The 14775-nt window shown below is 39.4% G+C and overlaps 1 protein-coding gene across 6 annotated transcripts in view; it reads left to right on the top strand.

Moving 5' to 3' along the window:
* ntrk3b (neurotrophic tyrosine kinase, receptor, type 3b) overlaps positions 1-14775 on the top strand; it is a 280707-nt gene that overhangs the window by 123350 nt on the left and 142582 nt on the right. For all 6 annotated transcript variants that reach the window (XM_024295435.2, XM_024295438.2, XM_024295436.2 and 3 more), the window contains exon 4: positions 6488-6556. In XM_024295435.2, coding sequence (XP_024151203.1) covers positions 6488-6556 — 69 coding nt within the window. The remainder of the gene's footprint in view (positions 1-6487; positions 6557-14775) is intronic.

Here is a 14775-nt window from a genome sequence, read left to right on the forward strand (position 1 = left end):
AAGTAAAAAAAAAAAACAATTCTTCCACAATAAAGAAGAAAAATCCTGCATTGACTGTTCTTTGTTCTGTAATATGTTTTGAATAATCTAAAAAGACAGTCTGACATTAAACGGGGACACAAAATGGCTTTGATCAAATTGCATAATAATCTGCACATTTTGTCAAAAATTACCACTCCTTTTTGAAAATGTCAGCTTCTGAGCTCGGATGAAAAAAGCATTTGCTTTCTCAGAATGAGGCTCATGGAGGAAACAACTTAAAATAACACAGAGATGCTGTTGTTGAAGGTGATTTTGGAGATTACAGCCCTTCACATTACTCAGAGCATAAAAAGCTGTGACACATTCCAAGGAGAAAAAAGGGTCGCCAAAGACACGAAGGCAGGGCTAAATGGAAGCAATCCGATAATGTGGCAGCAGAAAACATTAGCGGCTTCTTCTGAGTGAAAGCGATGAAAGCTGGACTTTGCTGCGTCGGTGTCGCTGATCCGCTGCGACACTGAGCTCGGTGACTGTCTGGTTCCCCTGCACATGATCCTGAATGTCAATCTGCAGACCTCCCCCACTCTGAGACAGTACATTTCGTCTTCAAGTAATGCTGCACTAATTAGCCAACCCTCTCGAGTGGCCAAGCCCTCCCAGTGGCATCTGTGCCAAACAGAATTATTAACGAAGCAGGGAGGAGGAGGAGGAGGAGGAGGAGGAGGAGGAGTTGCACCTTCTCTGCAGAGGAGTCTAACACGCAGGTTAAGTTTAGCATTCTTCTTACCCACTGGCATGGGAAGCAAATACTATCATCGATAATAAAACCTAGATGCATCTTTTGCTGTGCTGTCTACTTTTTCTTACCTTAACCTAATGAAACTTTCATGTGAATCACAAATTTGTAATTCCTTATTCAAATGAGCTCCGTCTGAGCCGCAGCAGCAGCGGTTTGTGGCTCAGTGAACACAGAGCTGCTGTGCTGATGCTGCATGTCAGCTCCGTGCCTCACTCGGTCCGCAAACATGGCTGCTCGTGTCAGGAACAGACGCATTTTTCAACACCACTAATTTTCCTAATTTAATATTTATCTGCCGTCCCAGCAGCACTTGGCCTCCTTCACCTCCTGTCTTTTTCCATCGCTTCAGCTTCGATCGGTTTTTTGCTTGTTTGTTTGTTATTGTAATTTAACCCCCGTCCCAAATCCAATTGTTGGTGACATTTCTTGTCATGATAGGAAGAGTGACCTTTGGAACAAAGCCGAAATGTGGGGAGGTCTCACTCGGAGCACTAAAAATACTCCTCTCCTTGAATGACAGCAACACATTCACGGAAAGTTTGATCAGAACATGAATGTTAGCTTGTGGGTGATTCAGCATAGGAATAGTTATTCAATTAAAACAAAAGTTCAACCTACGCCTAATTTAATAAAGACAATCAAATCTAATTTTTAATGAGTCTGTCAGAGTTACAGCTTATAAATACCTTCAGGTGGTTCGCTTCAACTATTCCAGAGAAACCTGTTGAGGAAAGCTGTTGTCCTTTTAGTTTGCTGTGCCTTATCAAAAGTAGTTCAGTGAGTTTTTAACATGTATGTGTGTCATTTTTCTTATGAAAAAGAAGAAATGTAATGAGAAATCGTTTCGTTTTTTTGCATTTCCGAGTATTTCTCCTTTTAAATCTGTCAATCAAACTGTCTTGGACAGACTCTGTTTGAATGAATGATCTTCTTTCCATCAACAGCTCTGCTGCACATGCACTAAACCCTCATCTGTTCCTAGTGTCTAGTTCAGGTTCTGGAGAAGAGAAGATGGTATCTTCACATTGACTGCAGTCAAATGAGCCGCCGTTCACATTTCTGTGGTCAAATCAGCATCACTGGATTTTTTGGTGTGAGTTTCATCCAATACTTACGGTAGCAGGACTGAGAACGCTGGAAAATCTCCACCAGACTCCACAGAGCTTCTTGATGTGACCACGGAAATGTGAACGGCGGCTCATTTGACCGCAGTTGGAAAGGATTGTAAATCAATGAAAGAGCATTTTGATGTTAGCTTTGATTATTTTATCAAGAACTCTGAGAAACCAATGATTGAATGTATTGATCCCAGTCAATAAACATTGGAGAATTAGCTAAAAGAGTCTTTGGTGAACTGGAAGGAGAAAGAATCAGGATTTTGGAGGAAGTTCTGTCCATGAAGATCTTCACTTCCTCGTCCCAGCTGACAGCCGGATCAGAACCATACGGATGGACATTACTGATATTGATGGACATTTTTATGTAGCAGCGGTGAAGATTTACGTTAGCGAGACTCAGAGCTATCATAATCAGACAGAAGGGGTGGGGCTCCAAAAGCCACGCCCCCTCAGAGGAGTTTTTGGAAACAAGAGGCTTTAGATCAACATAAACGGCTTTTTAAGACATTTAGGTTGTGGGATGTTGGTTAAAACTTCATAATCATAATTAAAACACTACTGAGAACTTTTTTTTATTAACAAAAATGTCATAGGAGACGTTAAGGAAGATCTGCCTCCTTGTCTGGCAGATTTGAGGACAAAGCACAGCTCATCCAAAATGTTGATCTTTGTTCTTGAGCTGCTTTTTAAAGTCCCATTCTGATCACCAATTGATCTATAACGTGTCGTTTTCTTGGACACAGTTTCTACAGAGTGCTAGTAGTTTATTAGAAATTTGCCTCTGAATTGTAGAACAGAAAAATGTCCCAAAAACATGGTTTTCATAGGAGTGGGTCCTTAAGGGAGGTACATTGTTCTGAGATCAAGCATCAGTGTTTCTGCAAAGGTTTGTAATGATTTGATGATGAAAAATATTTTTAGAGATTTTTTTTTAATTAAGTCTTCAACCTTTGTGTGTTCTCTACAAGTAGATCTTTTGTCTAGTTTCTTCCCAATTGAGACTGAAGGAAAGAAGACATTCTGTTTGTCAAAAAAGGAACTTGCAACCAGACAGGAGATTTGAGACTGAACCACAGATTCAGGTGGAACCGTCAAGGGATGCTGAGAGATTTTACACCTTCATCTGGTTTGGTTTGCTTTCATAGACAGCACTCTCAGGAGTGAGCCAAAGAACAAAATGGACCTTCAAAAAAAAAAAAAAAAAAAAAAATCACACAGTTCCAGCAGCTGCTCACTTTGTTGCCTGAAACAAGCTTTAACCGGACAGGGGAAAAAAAAACACATAATAGAAAAGTGGCTAATCCCATCAGTCCTCTGAAAGCACTTCCACCTCTTTGCCGTGTTTACCCATCAGACATTTACCAGCCTTTTTCATAATTTGTGACTCAGATTAACTCGGAGACGGGTCCACCCCCTTCTACCCTGTATTTATAATACACAGCCCCCTTTTGATCAGTGGAGGATGGTTGGATTGAGCGGACCAAGGTTACGATGTCACAGCGTATTTAGGGGGTTGGTACTGCTAAAAACAAGCTCTGATCAACAAGAAAAACAGGAAAACATGCTAGTTATGCTAGTCTTTAGCATAAGCAAGGTTAAGTGGGTTTTGACACCTGATACATATACAAGGTACTCTGTACAGTAAATTATTTGGAGCTATTTTAGTACAGTAATCATTTTCAATTTATTACTTTTATTCCTGAAAGACACTTTTGTGCTTCTTGGACTGTAGTCGTGGTAACTCCCTGGGGCAGAATGCTTTAAAAAAAAAAGAGTTTGTTCACGTTTTTTTTAGGTCAGGGTTAATGCTGCACCCGTGTGGATTCCACTTTACAAGCGACATAGTTCACTTTGCAGTCGAGTGTAATGATGTCAATTGTCTGAATTAGTTGCAGTTATTATAAATGCAAAGCCAGCAGGGTGAGAGTTTTTTTTATAGACCTCCATGTTGTTCATTCCTTAAATATGACTTTTATTTTTATATTACCTTGTTTTTTTTTTTAAGTAAACCCCCTTCATGTTCTACTCTTTAAATGGCAGTTTTTCATGCCTAATCATAACAGTTATGGGCTCAAGTGTAATTGTGGGCATATGTATATTTTTGATATACAAGAGCGAACACGCGTCTATTTTAAGTTGCTCAAATTGATGTGTGCCTGTTTGGAACCCTGCGGATTGAAAATGGGGGATTTAAGGGAGCAGGATCTGATGTGAGAACTTAGCAGCTCAGCTTTGCCTCTAAAAGCATTTTCCTAATATGATGTAAATTTATAAGCAAAGTAGAACTTCATGTTTACGTAAAGCGCACATAACCTCTACCTACAGATGGCTCTTTTCATGGTAACATTTAAAGAAAATAAATTCACTTTTTTATATAGTTAGCATATACCGTTTGTGCATTTACATGGATCCAGGTGTGATCTGGCAGCGAGAGAGACCCGCAGCATCCTTTGCTCCCTGTTGCTATGGTGACACGCCTGGTTATACAAGTGTCTAATAGCTCTTTCATACAAATTAACCTGCTGCAGACGGTAAGTGTGTGTTAGAGCAAGAAAATTAGCAGATTTAGTCAGTGATGTACGTAAATACCATAATGAACAATTTTGTGTTTTTATTTTTTACCCATTTGCAGCATTTCTCCAGGGAACGACTGAACACTTAAAGCAAGATGCAAATATTTGTCACTTTAATTTCATGTGATTTCATTTTATTTGCAAACACAAAGTGAAAAAGTTATATATATATATAACAAGAAAACATATAATATAATAATTAGTATGCTCCAAAAAAGAGCAGGAAAATGAAGACTTTTTTCACCTTAATTTAGATCATTATTCTCTTAAACACAAAAAATAACTGCAACTAATGATTGATGGCTTCACTGACAACCTTTGATGAGCCTTTTGTTTTATGTTTTGTTTTCTTCACCTATTGCTGGTTTTCTGTGGTTCTAATAAATATTAAACATTTTTAAAAGGTCAACAGTAATTCAGATCATTCATTTAGTTTTCTGTTCTTAGCCTGACAAATCAAGTCATCGTTATGGTGATATTAGTAGATTGTGTAACTATTTACTATATATTACTTATTTACTATATACAGATGTCTGAAAACGCACCAGGAGTTCATTTTTACTTTATGAGGAAAATAAATCCTCAAAGTATCGTAAGTTATTTGACTAATTTGTGAGTTTGGGTGTATTATTGAAGCTGCATAAATGTAAAAACATTTGCATAATTACCACTGAACATATAAACATTGTTTTAAGATTTATTTTTTCTAGATTAGTTAAATACAGTGGCCCTGAAAGGCAAATCACATCAACAAATCACTCGACGTACAATCAGAAATGTCTCATGCTACCTTTTGTTTCCAGTTATTTATTAACATTACGATTAACTTTATAATCCCCAAAGCTGTAGTAGCAGCACAGTAAAATACATTTTAAATATACCGGTTAGAAAAACTTTTGATGTCCATATTGGTCAGCAGTTTCAGTATTGTTTTGTTCTTAGCATTAACATTTGGATATTTATGAATAACATTTGCTTATATGTTATTTTTTTTTTCTTTTTTAGAAAAACTAGAAAATATTGGTACAATGGGACATCACTGATTCCATCAAGGAGTTTGTCCATCATTTTAACTGAAAGTAATGAAGTGATACTGGATATCATCATCCAATCAATGATCTCCTATAATACCTGCCTTTTCTGGCTTCTTATTGTCTTTTAAAATTTCATTTTGTTTTCTGGAAGTTCCCTAAATGTTTTTTAAATTTTTATCATGTTACATTTTAGTTTAGTTTTTAATGTTTGTTTATTAAGTGGCATTGTGATATTTAGAATGTTTTTGTGTTGAGGGATTTGTTGATGTGATTTGGACTTAAATGTATGTTTTTTCCTCTGTGATCTGTCTGCTGTGAGCAGTTAAAGTGGGGTTTTAAGCTGTTTAAGAATTTGATGTTCAACAATGGGTGTATGACTTCAGTTTATGGATCATGCTTTGCAAGCTGCTTACAAAACAATTTAATTGTGACGAAACATGCAATGAACTCTCACACCTGTGAAGTTTCTCTGTTGTCATTCATATTCTAATCTACAGTGATTTATTCGGCAGCCAAACTGTCTTTTTCTGCACTGAATGTGATACTCTTAAGGTAGCCAAGTCATGGATCTGGCAGAGGTTTTACACGAGTTCGAAGCTTGTACAGCAGCAGAAAAATAAAGCGCAGCTGCGCCGTAACCTCTCGTGCACCTGTCTCAACTTCTGCAAAACAAACAGAAAGAGAGTCAGATGTGCAGACACTCTGAAAACTGCAGAGAATACATCTGTGACAGTAAATACTTTTTCTTTTTTTTAATATGGAAACAAAATTAGCCGGCTTTGAATGTGTTCGGCATCATGAAGAAAAATAAGGATAAAAGTCAAAATGACCGTACAGCCAGCTTTGCTTTAAAAACAAGGGCGCACAAAAACAAGACGTGGAGGAGAAAAACACAGCAGACATGACAGACATGAAATCATCAACATAAAATAAGTCAGTTTAATGCTGTCTTTGTTCTTTCTCTCTTTCTTTCCCGCACAGAAACTTGTCAAAGAATCCTCTCACCACTCTGTCATGGCAGCTCTTCAAGCACCTCCAACTCTCCGAGCTGTAAGTCTTGTCTAATCTGTCTTGCTGGCTTTTGTTTGTGTTTTATTACAGCACTTTATCATGGCTCCCTGCACTCTCGCAGCCCTGATACAAGCTGTCTTCACTGCATGCCATTATACTTCCTGTCTTTGTTGAACACAAACTCCAATTTGTCTCCCCGCACGTGAACGACCACACCTCTGGAAGGGGAAGCGACTTTGGGGGTTGTCGAAGTCGTTTGTTGCAATAATGAATACGCACCGAAGGCGGGGCAACGGCTCGGAAGAATATCTTATTGTGTTTATGACTTTGCTCTGGAGGACGGTGCAACGTCGACCTGCTTCAGTACCTGTCCATCAGCAGAACAGTGGAGCCTCCTGACACGTTAAAGCGAGTTGTAGCAGGATGTGTTGCAGGCCTGTTTCCAGCAGACCTCCTTATTGTGCTATTTTCAGAGGTAGAAGCAGGGCAGGTCCTCGGAGAGTACGGTACAATGCTGATCTGGGGTAGTCCTGCAGCCGGCCTACAAGCACCGGAGCAGAAGAGAGGTCCCGCTAGCTTGCACGATAAAGTTTGACATTTCGCCGTTTAGTTGAAAGCTTACTCTTTGCACCCACAAAACAAAGCACTGCTGTGCTTGCTCTCCCTTATGGAGTGCTGCTGATACCAGCACTGCACCAGGGCCCCAAAACAGAGGAAGATGAATGTCTGAACTGCTCACTGTGCCTAATTGTTTGAGTTATAATGAATGCATATTTTCATTAACTGAGCCCACACTATGCTGGGAGGACAATTTGCTGCTAAACGCATGGAAACCCTTTTCAGAATTCAGTTTTTTTACATCAAACATTGCCTACGTTGATATTACTTTTTAACTAAAGTAAAAAACATAGAAAAGAAATCATATAAAGTTGAATAGCTTTTATAGATTATGCTAAAACTACATATGACTCATTGGGAGAAAGCTACTTTACAAACAAAGCTATTAGGCTATTAAACTACACTTTGCAACAATAAATAGCAATGACAAGCATTTCCTAAATCTGATCATTGTGTGGCAGGAACAGCAAGAAAACAGCTTGATTCATTTTAATAGCCCATGATAATTTACCACATCACTTTTAAAGCTACACCTCTGGCCACTCTACCTTCACTTCTTGTTGGGATTGTCTAATAGTTTATGAAAAATCACAGAAATCCATCATGATCGTAATCCATCAATGACCTTTGAAAACACACTATTCTGTATCCAAGAATAAAATCAGTTAGTATTTTTGTACTAATTGTTTTTATTCATATTTGGGGACACATAATAATAGGGAGTATATATTTAAAATCTTTAAAGATAAATTTATCTGTCCACTAAATACCAATTAAGCTATATGGTCATTTGTAGGTATAACTGCAAATAATTTAAAATGTGATATCATTTTAATGCTTCACATTCTTGTCATATATGCACGTATGGTTCGGGCCGCCTTTTTGACATGTCCCCAACTCTCAACTCATACATCCATTACTGGCACCAGGCGTGTCCCAAGGGTTGGGAACACCTGATTAGCACATGCATTTCTTCCCAAGCGGCTCTCGGACCGGTACCGGCTTGCGACCTAGAGGTTGGGGACCCTTGAATTAAGGGGAACAGCCAGCACGTCAAAAACTGTCAATTGACAAAACGACAACTCAAAATGTCATAGTGACTCATCCCTCACCCTTCATGAACCGTAAGTCCATATATGAGGACGTGAGAATGCGTTGGTTGTAATGGTGGCCCCTTTATCTCTTTAGGCTGATCTATCTAAAACAGGTTAAAGACAATGTCTCTGAATGTAGAGTCGCGTAACAAGAGTAAGAGTCATTAAACTCAACATTAATCATCATAGGATCTACAGTAGCCTCCCATCAAATCCATGAACTATTATTTTGGAAGTGAGCATCTTCTCTCTGCTTAGTATCTTGTGGTCTACATCATATATTTGCTATCAACGCATTCTGTACACTGTAATGACCTCCATGCATTAAAGGGTTAAGAGACGTTATTAAAATAGAACGTCCCATTGTGTGGTAAATATAATGGGAAGTATCTAAAAGGCTAGTGAAGAGTAAAAATATTTAACAGGCTTATGACGTACTGGTGATGCTGTGGTACAATGCTCTTACACCACACTCTAGTCATTAGTAAAGTACAATTGCTGGCCTTTCACTGAATGGGGGGAACTGCTGCACACACAGTGTGTGAACATGATCAACAAGTGCCTGTAGGATTTCTGGATAATGTTCACACAAACTACGCTCTGATTTTCTAATTTCCTCATTCCTAACTGTCAGGCTGTGTGCACTTATCACTTGTACAGCATTAACAGGTGTACCGTCCACAGGAGATCCAAAAAATATTAAAAATGTGTTTGACACACCTGCATCTCCAACACATTCTCACTCCCAAGTCGTCACATATTGACGTTTGGTTAGGGACCCCTCCTGTCTCTTTTTGAGCCGTCCCCAACTCGTCTTTTATTGACGTGCTGGTTGTTCCCATTAAATCACAGGTCCCCAATCTCCGGGCCGCAAACCGGAACTGGTCCAGTATACTGGTACCCTAAGCCGGTGGTACCAGATACAGTACCAGACGTGTTACCGGACCCAAACTGGTACCAGATGCAGTACTGGACGCGTCCCGAGGACCAGTCCCCGTCCGGTACTCCATCTGGTACTGCGTCCCGTGGGTTGTGGACTCTTGATTTTACAAACAGCCAGCATGTCAAAAAACGACAAGTTGGGGACACTTAAAATGTCAAAAAGTGTCATGGAGGGGTCCTTAACCAAACTTCAAAATGTGACGACTTGGGGATGAGAATGTGTTGGCATCTCACCTGCTACCCCTCTAGTTACTATACGGGTCGTATAAAGGTTAGGTCCAACGAGTTGGCTGCAGCATACCCATAGAAAAAAATTATCACCAATGTTTTTACTGTACCGGCTAACCAACCCATCTACAACTTTAATTTTTTATATTTTTGTTTTTTCTTGTATGGGCATATACAGATTTGCCCATTTCTCGCCCACAGACCGTATATATCTAGCCAAAAGGACAGTTGTGAGGAAGGCTTTTCATGTCAGTTCAATTTTAATAATTGCACTAACTATAATTGTTTTTTTTTCTCCATGTTTGTTTCTGTCTGACTTTGTGGTCAGGCATCTGATTGATGAACTCAGTACCATTTAGCGTTCCCTTCATCACCCTTCCCTTATTGATGGACAGCAATGGTTGCTCCGCTGACATTCAGTTCCCACAATCCTGAAAGCTGCGGAACAGAGAGCTGAGAAAAATTCTTCATTTACTGAGCTGCTGACGCTGCTGATCAGTTAATCAAGAGCTTTTGATTAGCAGCTCCTGGCTAATACCGCTGCTGCTTAACCTTTTCATTTCCATTAAAGCCCAAAGTCATTTTGCCTCACTTTCTGACAAATAAATAACAGCCATTTATGTCATGCATTATTACACACCCAAGTTTGCACTCGCACAACGTTAAGACCTGTTAGGCACGATAAGAAATTTCCATCGCCGCTTTTGTAGAGCAGAATAGGAGAACGGTGCTGGGTGTTTTCCTCGTGGCTGTGGATTAGATCCTTCCCTCACCAAATCATTCCCAAAGCTAACAGGGCTCAGTTTTTTTTTCCTTCTGATGTCTGGTGCAATTTCTTCTTAGGCAACCATTTCAGGTGCGTACAAATGGTGTCTTTGTTGTCCAACATGAAAAGCGAGGCCGGGGTGAAGCCCGTGGTTCCCGCTGAATGCTGATGAGAAGTGAAGGTTTGTGTCTATTCCATTTGGCGTGTTTGGTTAAGAGGTGTCAGTCGGAGTGGCGTGGCGGCACAGACGTGGACTGGGGCGTTACGCAAGAGGCAAACCATGTGGAATCAAGCCTTGCTAATGAGAAATGAGTCACTCTATCATTGACCGAGTGTGCAGCGTGGCCCTGACTTCATTGTATCTGTTTGCTCAGGCAGCACTGTGTTAGCCAGGAAAGTGCATATGATTTATTTGTTCTCAACAAGACCTGCTCGCCGGGCGGCTATTGGCTTTAATTATCAGGACAATGCACAATGCAGTATTAACCACAGCCATGCTGCTCGAGCTCGCTGATATTATGTAAATAGAGAAAGATCAAACCAGCCGAAATAATTTCCATATCATGTGATGAAAGAAGAACACGGCCCCTTTGACGGTGACACCAACCCCTGTTATCTCTGTTACTCTAGGCAATTATATTGTAATTGTATTTTTTTTTGTAAAGCAGTAAAAGAGAACCAATTTCAAGGCTTCATTATGTCTGTGACTGTGACCTGAAATAAAAAAAGGGAATCATTTTTAAGCATTCTCCTTTGTTAGCGCTACAAGAATGTCTTTATTGATCAGTTTGTTTTTTCATTAAAGTTCTGTCTAATTACTCCAATTTTTTGTGAATGAATCCAAGAATGGAAAGTTGTGTGTGCTCTGTGGCACAGAGCAATTAGACTTAAATAGAAAACACAAAAGTCAGGTAATTAATGCCTGAAAAGGAAAGACGGGAAGAAGGGAAAATAAATCACTGACGTTTGGCTGAAATTGCCAAACAGTTGTTATCAAAGCAGCTCTGATTGGCCAGGTTTGAACTGAAAAAGCGTTTCTGTCCAACTTCCTGTCTTGCACATGATTAATTTGTTTCAAATGTCCTGTTCAGTCAAAAGAATAATAATTAATTCTGCTACATTAACACGGACGCACATCTGATCGACAGCCTCCCAGCGTGTGCTTCCTGGTCTGAGTGTTGCCGGGTAAAGCACTGAGCATGTACATCAATGCAATATTTAAGAGGTCAAACTGATACATTTCGTACCACATCAAATGGGTCACGGCGGCTCTGTAATCAACAGGCTTTACAAAGAGCAACTGCACAACAGCTATGTTTGAGCCGCAGGTGAGCAGCGCAGATATTTCACACTCCCTCCAATGTCTTAATATCAACAACAATGGTGAAATTATCAGGAGAATCTCAATAATCCAGAGTCTTTTGTGGCTCCTGTGAAAGGCTCCGACATCACAGAAGAGAAGTACAATAGCCGTCTGCCGCATGCTGCTTCTGGATGAGACACAGATTATCGGCTCTGGCGCTTTGTCTTTGTGCCCTTTAGCCGGAGAAGCGTGGCTGCAGTGCTGAGCGGTCCAGCCCAGCAGAATCCTGACAACAGCAGCAGCAGGGTGAAGGGGGCGGCTGAATGCTAAACCCTCCTCTGTGGCTCTCAGAGTGTTATTAGTGGGGAGTATTTGAAGCAAAGTTGGCATCAGACGCCTTTTTGGGGACTTTTTTTTTTTCTGCGTCAGACACAATCCTCTTCTTCAGTCTGTTCTACTTCCTTCTACTCACCTTTTCAGGGCTCCACTGTAGAGTTTTGAATTATTCTAAAAAAAAAGCCACTTTTTGAAATAAAACTAAAGAAGAGCATTTATATTTGCAATTAAATATTTGTTTTTGGTGCTTTTAACATTTTAGGTTTTTTCTCATAATGGAGGACATGTAGAACAGTCCGAATTCTTCCCTTCTCCCTAGCCCTTCTCCCTTCCCCTCCATTTGAAGGGGAAGTTTATGTGCAAGTGTGTCCAGAAAATGTATATTTTTTTATCCGACCCTCCAAATGGAGGGATACAAAGTCCTCCTCCAGGAGGCTAAACCACGTCACGCTGAGAAGTGTTTTCCTTCACATGGGTGCGCTCCAAACCACACAAGTTAACATTTAAATGTAAGTAATGACTTTTTGTTTTGTATGAACTTTTTAAAGTTATAGAACGCGCCAAATGCTAGTGGACTGGCAATTTTAGATGACGTCATCAACGAAAGTGATGTCCGAAATGTGAGACACTATTTTTCATAACTCTCCGTTTGGAGGGCCAAATGAAGGGGGAGGGAAGAATTCTGATTAAAACTGCATTTCTGAGTAGGTCTTTATTGAAGATAGTAGTAGTACAAATTGCAGTTAGCAGGCCACAAGTTCCCTGCTCTACTCCATTCTGATGCATCCACTTGTAGACTAATAGATCTTTGAATGTTTTTGTTTTCCTCGTCCGAGGTGCCATTTGGACCACAACTGTACATTTCGATAACTCCAATATTGCTCCCGTTTTTGTTGCACCTGCATCATGGGGTGGTGAGGGGCTGTGAGCTAGCAACAGGGCATGAGTTTCATATGAACTTCTGCTTCTCTACAGAAAATGTGTCCTAGAACACGATACAGGTTTTTGATTTTATCACAAAATTATTAGAATAGAAGTGGTTTATTTCAAGCAATCAAAAGCTTACACCCATAAAGACACGTCAAACACAGGAAAACTAGACATTAAAAGATAGATTGGCTGAAAGGGAGTGGGAGGAAGTGAACCTGTATAATCCCACCCTGGCTCGACCTTACCATTTCCTTTACGTGCATTATCATTAACCGGTTCATAACTTAAGATCAGATACTTATATTTTTCCAACATAGATTCCGAGTATTAAGAATCCTCAAGCAACAATAAATCACATGGCTAAGTAAGTAGATATAAATCTATTTCAGGTCTTCTGAGGTTTTCTTCGGAGCCATGGTTAGCTCTCTATATTGCAGAATTACTACTTTTTTTGCATTAATTTTGTGATATTTCAAGATTAAAGCTTAAAGTTGTCGGCTGGAGAGAGCTTGGAACAAACATTTGCTCGTGACCCAAAGCCATAATAATTTTTTTTTTAAAAGGCATAACTAAAAAACCAGTGGGAACGCTTGTGAAAGAGATCTTTAGATTATTGGAGTGGAAATGTTTTGAAACATAGCAAATTCAGTAAAATCCAAATATATATATATATATATATATATATATATATATATATATATATATATATATATATATATATATATATATATAAAACTCTGGTGTGAACCAAACATGTGGACTCTGCTCCACTTCAGAACCCTGGTTTGCTACCATGTTTCAAACACTGACTGTGTATGAGATCTGGATAGATAGTTTGACAGCAACCATAAAAATGGTTTACTTCTGTCTCCAACCAAATGAAATCCATTTAATCACCATTTTTTCACTATACAGACGCCTCCATGTTGAATCCAGATGACGTCAGTAAGCAGTAATTGGTCTGGGCCAGTCTGAGTCTACAGCAACCACTCTCGCCAAACAAGAGTCCACACTCCTTCCCCTTGAAAACAATCAAACGTTTCAAATGCTGGACGCACTTTTATTGATGCATCTGATTGTTCAGTTTATAACTTAAACAACTTGCACTAAAGAAAAAAAAAATTACACACACAAAAAAACTATAAAGAATTGTCTAGATATTCTAAAGTAATAGCTGTATATTTCTCAGTAGAGGTAAAAAAAAAAAAGCATTAATGTCAACATTTACCATAGTCAGGTTTAGCGATGATCAGCTCCTGATTTAGGATTTTTTACAACCATGTTTCATAACACTATATTTAAATTTTGCTGGTATTTGTTTAATTAGCAACGTGTATTAATGCTCAGATGAAACCGGAACGGCTTTACGGAGCGAAACCTCCATGTTTAGAAGGCTGATATTAAGATGGGAGAATCCCAGGAATGTGCCAGCATCTGAGTCAGTGGTGTTCCACGGATTATGAGAAATTATTCATGCAGACGTCAACATGAAATTGCTGCACATAACTAAAAACAGAATTGACGACTAAAAAAAAAAAAAAAAGAAAAAGGGACTTTCTTCATCTGGAAAGTTGTCTGTAAATGTCTGTAACAGCCTGGGACTGCAGCTGATCAGAGGGAAGAAAATCTCCAGTTTATCTTCTATTAAAAGTGAAAATTATCTTGTTTTTTACAGACAGATAATAAAGCTGAATCAGATTTCATCCCCTACCGCTGCGACCTCTCCTTACCCCTCCAATTGAAGGGGCATTTGGAGCTGTTGTGGTGTCCGAAATGTTTTTTTTCATGAAGGAGTGGTAGGGACTAGCTTATGGCTGGTTATCCCTCCACCAGTAAGGAGATCTGCCTTGGACATGTGGGGGAGGAGAAACACATTTCTTTACTTGTTTGACGATGAGCAAAAACGTAAGTTATCTATTTCTCTCAGTTTGGATGGCTAAATGTAGCTAAAGGGTGTAGCTGTTGGGGGGGTTTCAAATTCAGCCTAATGCTATATGCTTTTAGCTAGGCTAATGTGCTAATATATTCTTCCAACTAATAT

Source organism: Oryzias melastigma, linkage group LG3 (assembly GCF_002922805.2).
Source record: "Oryzias melastigma strain HK-1 linkage group LG3, ASM292280v2, whole genome shotgun sequence".
Classification (NCBI taxonomy): domain Eukaryota; kingdom Metazoa; phylum Chordata; class Actinopteri; order Beloniformes; family Adrianichthyidae; genus Oryzias; species Oryzias melastigma.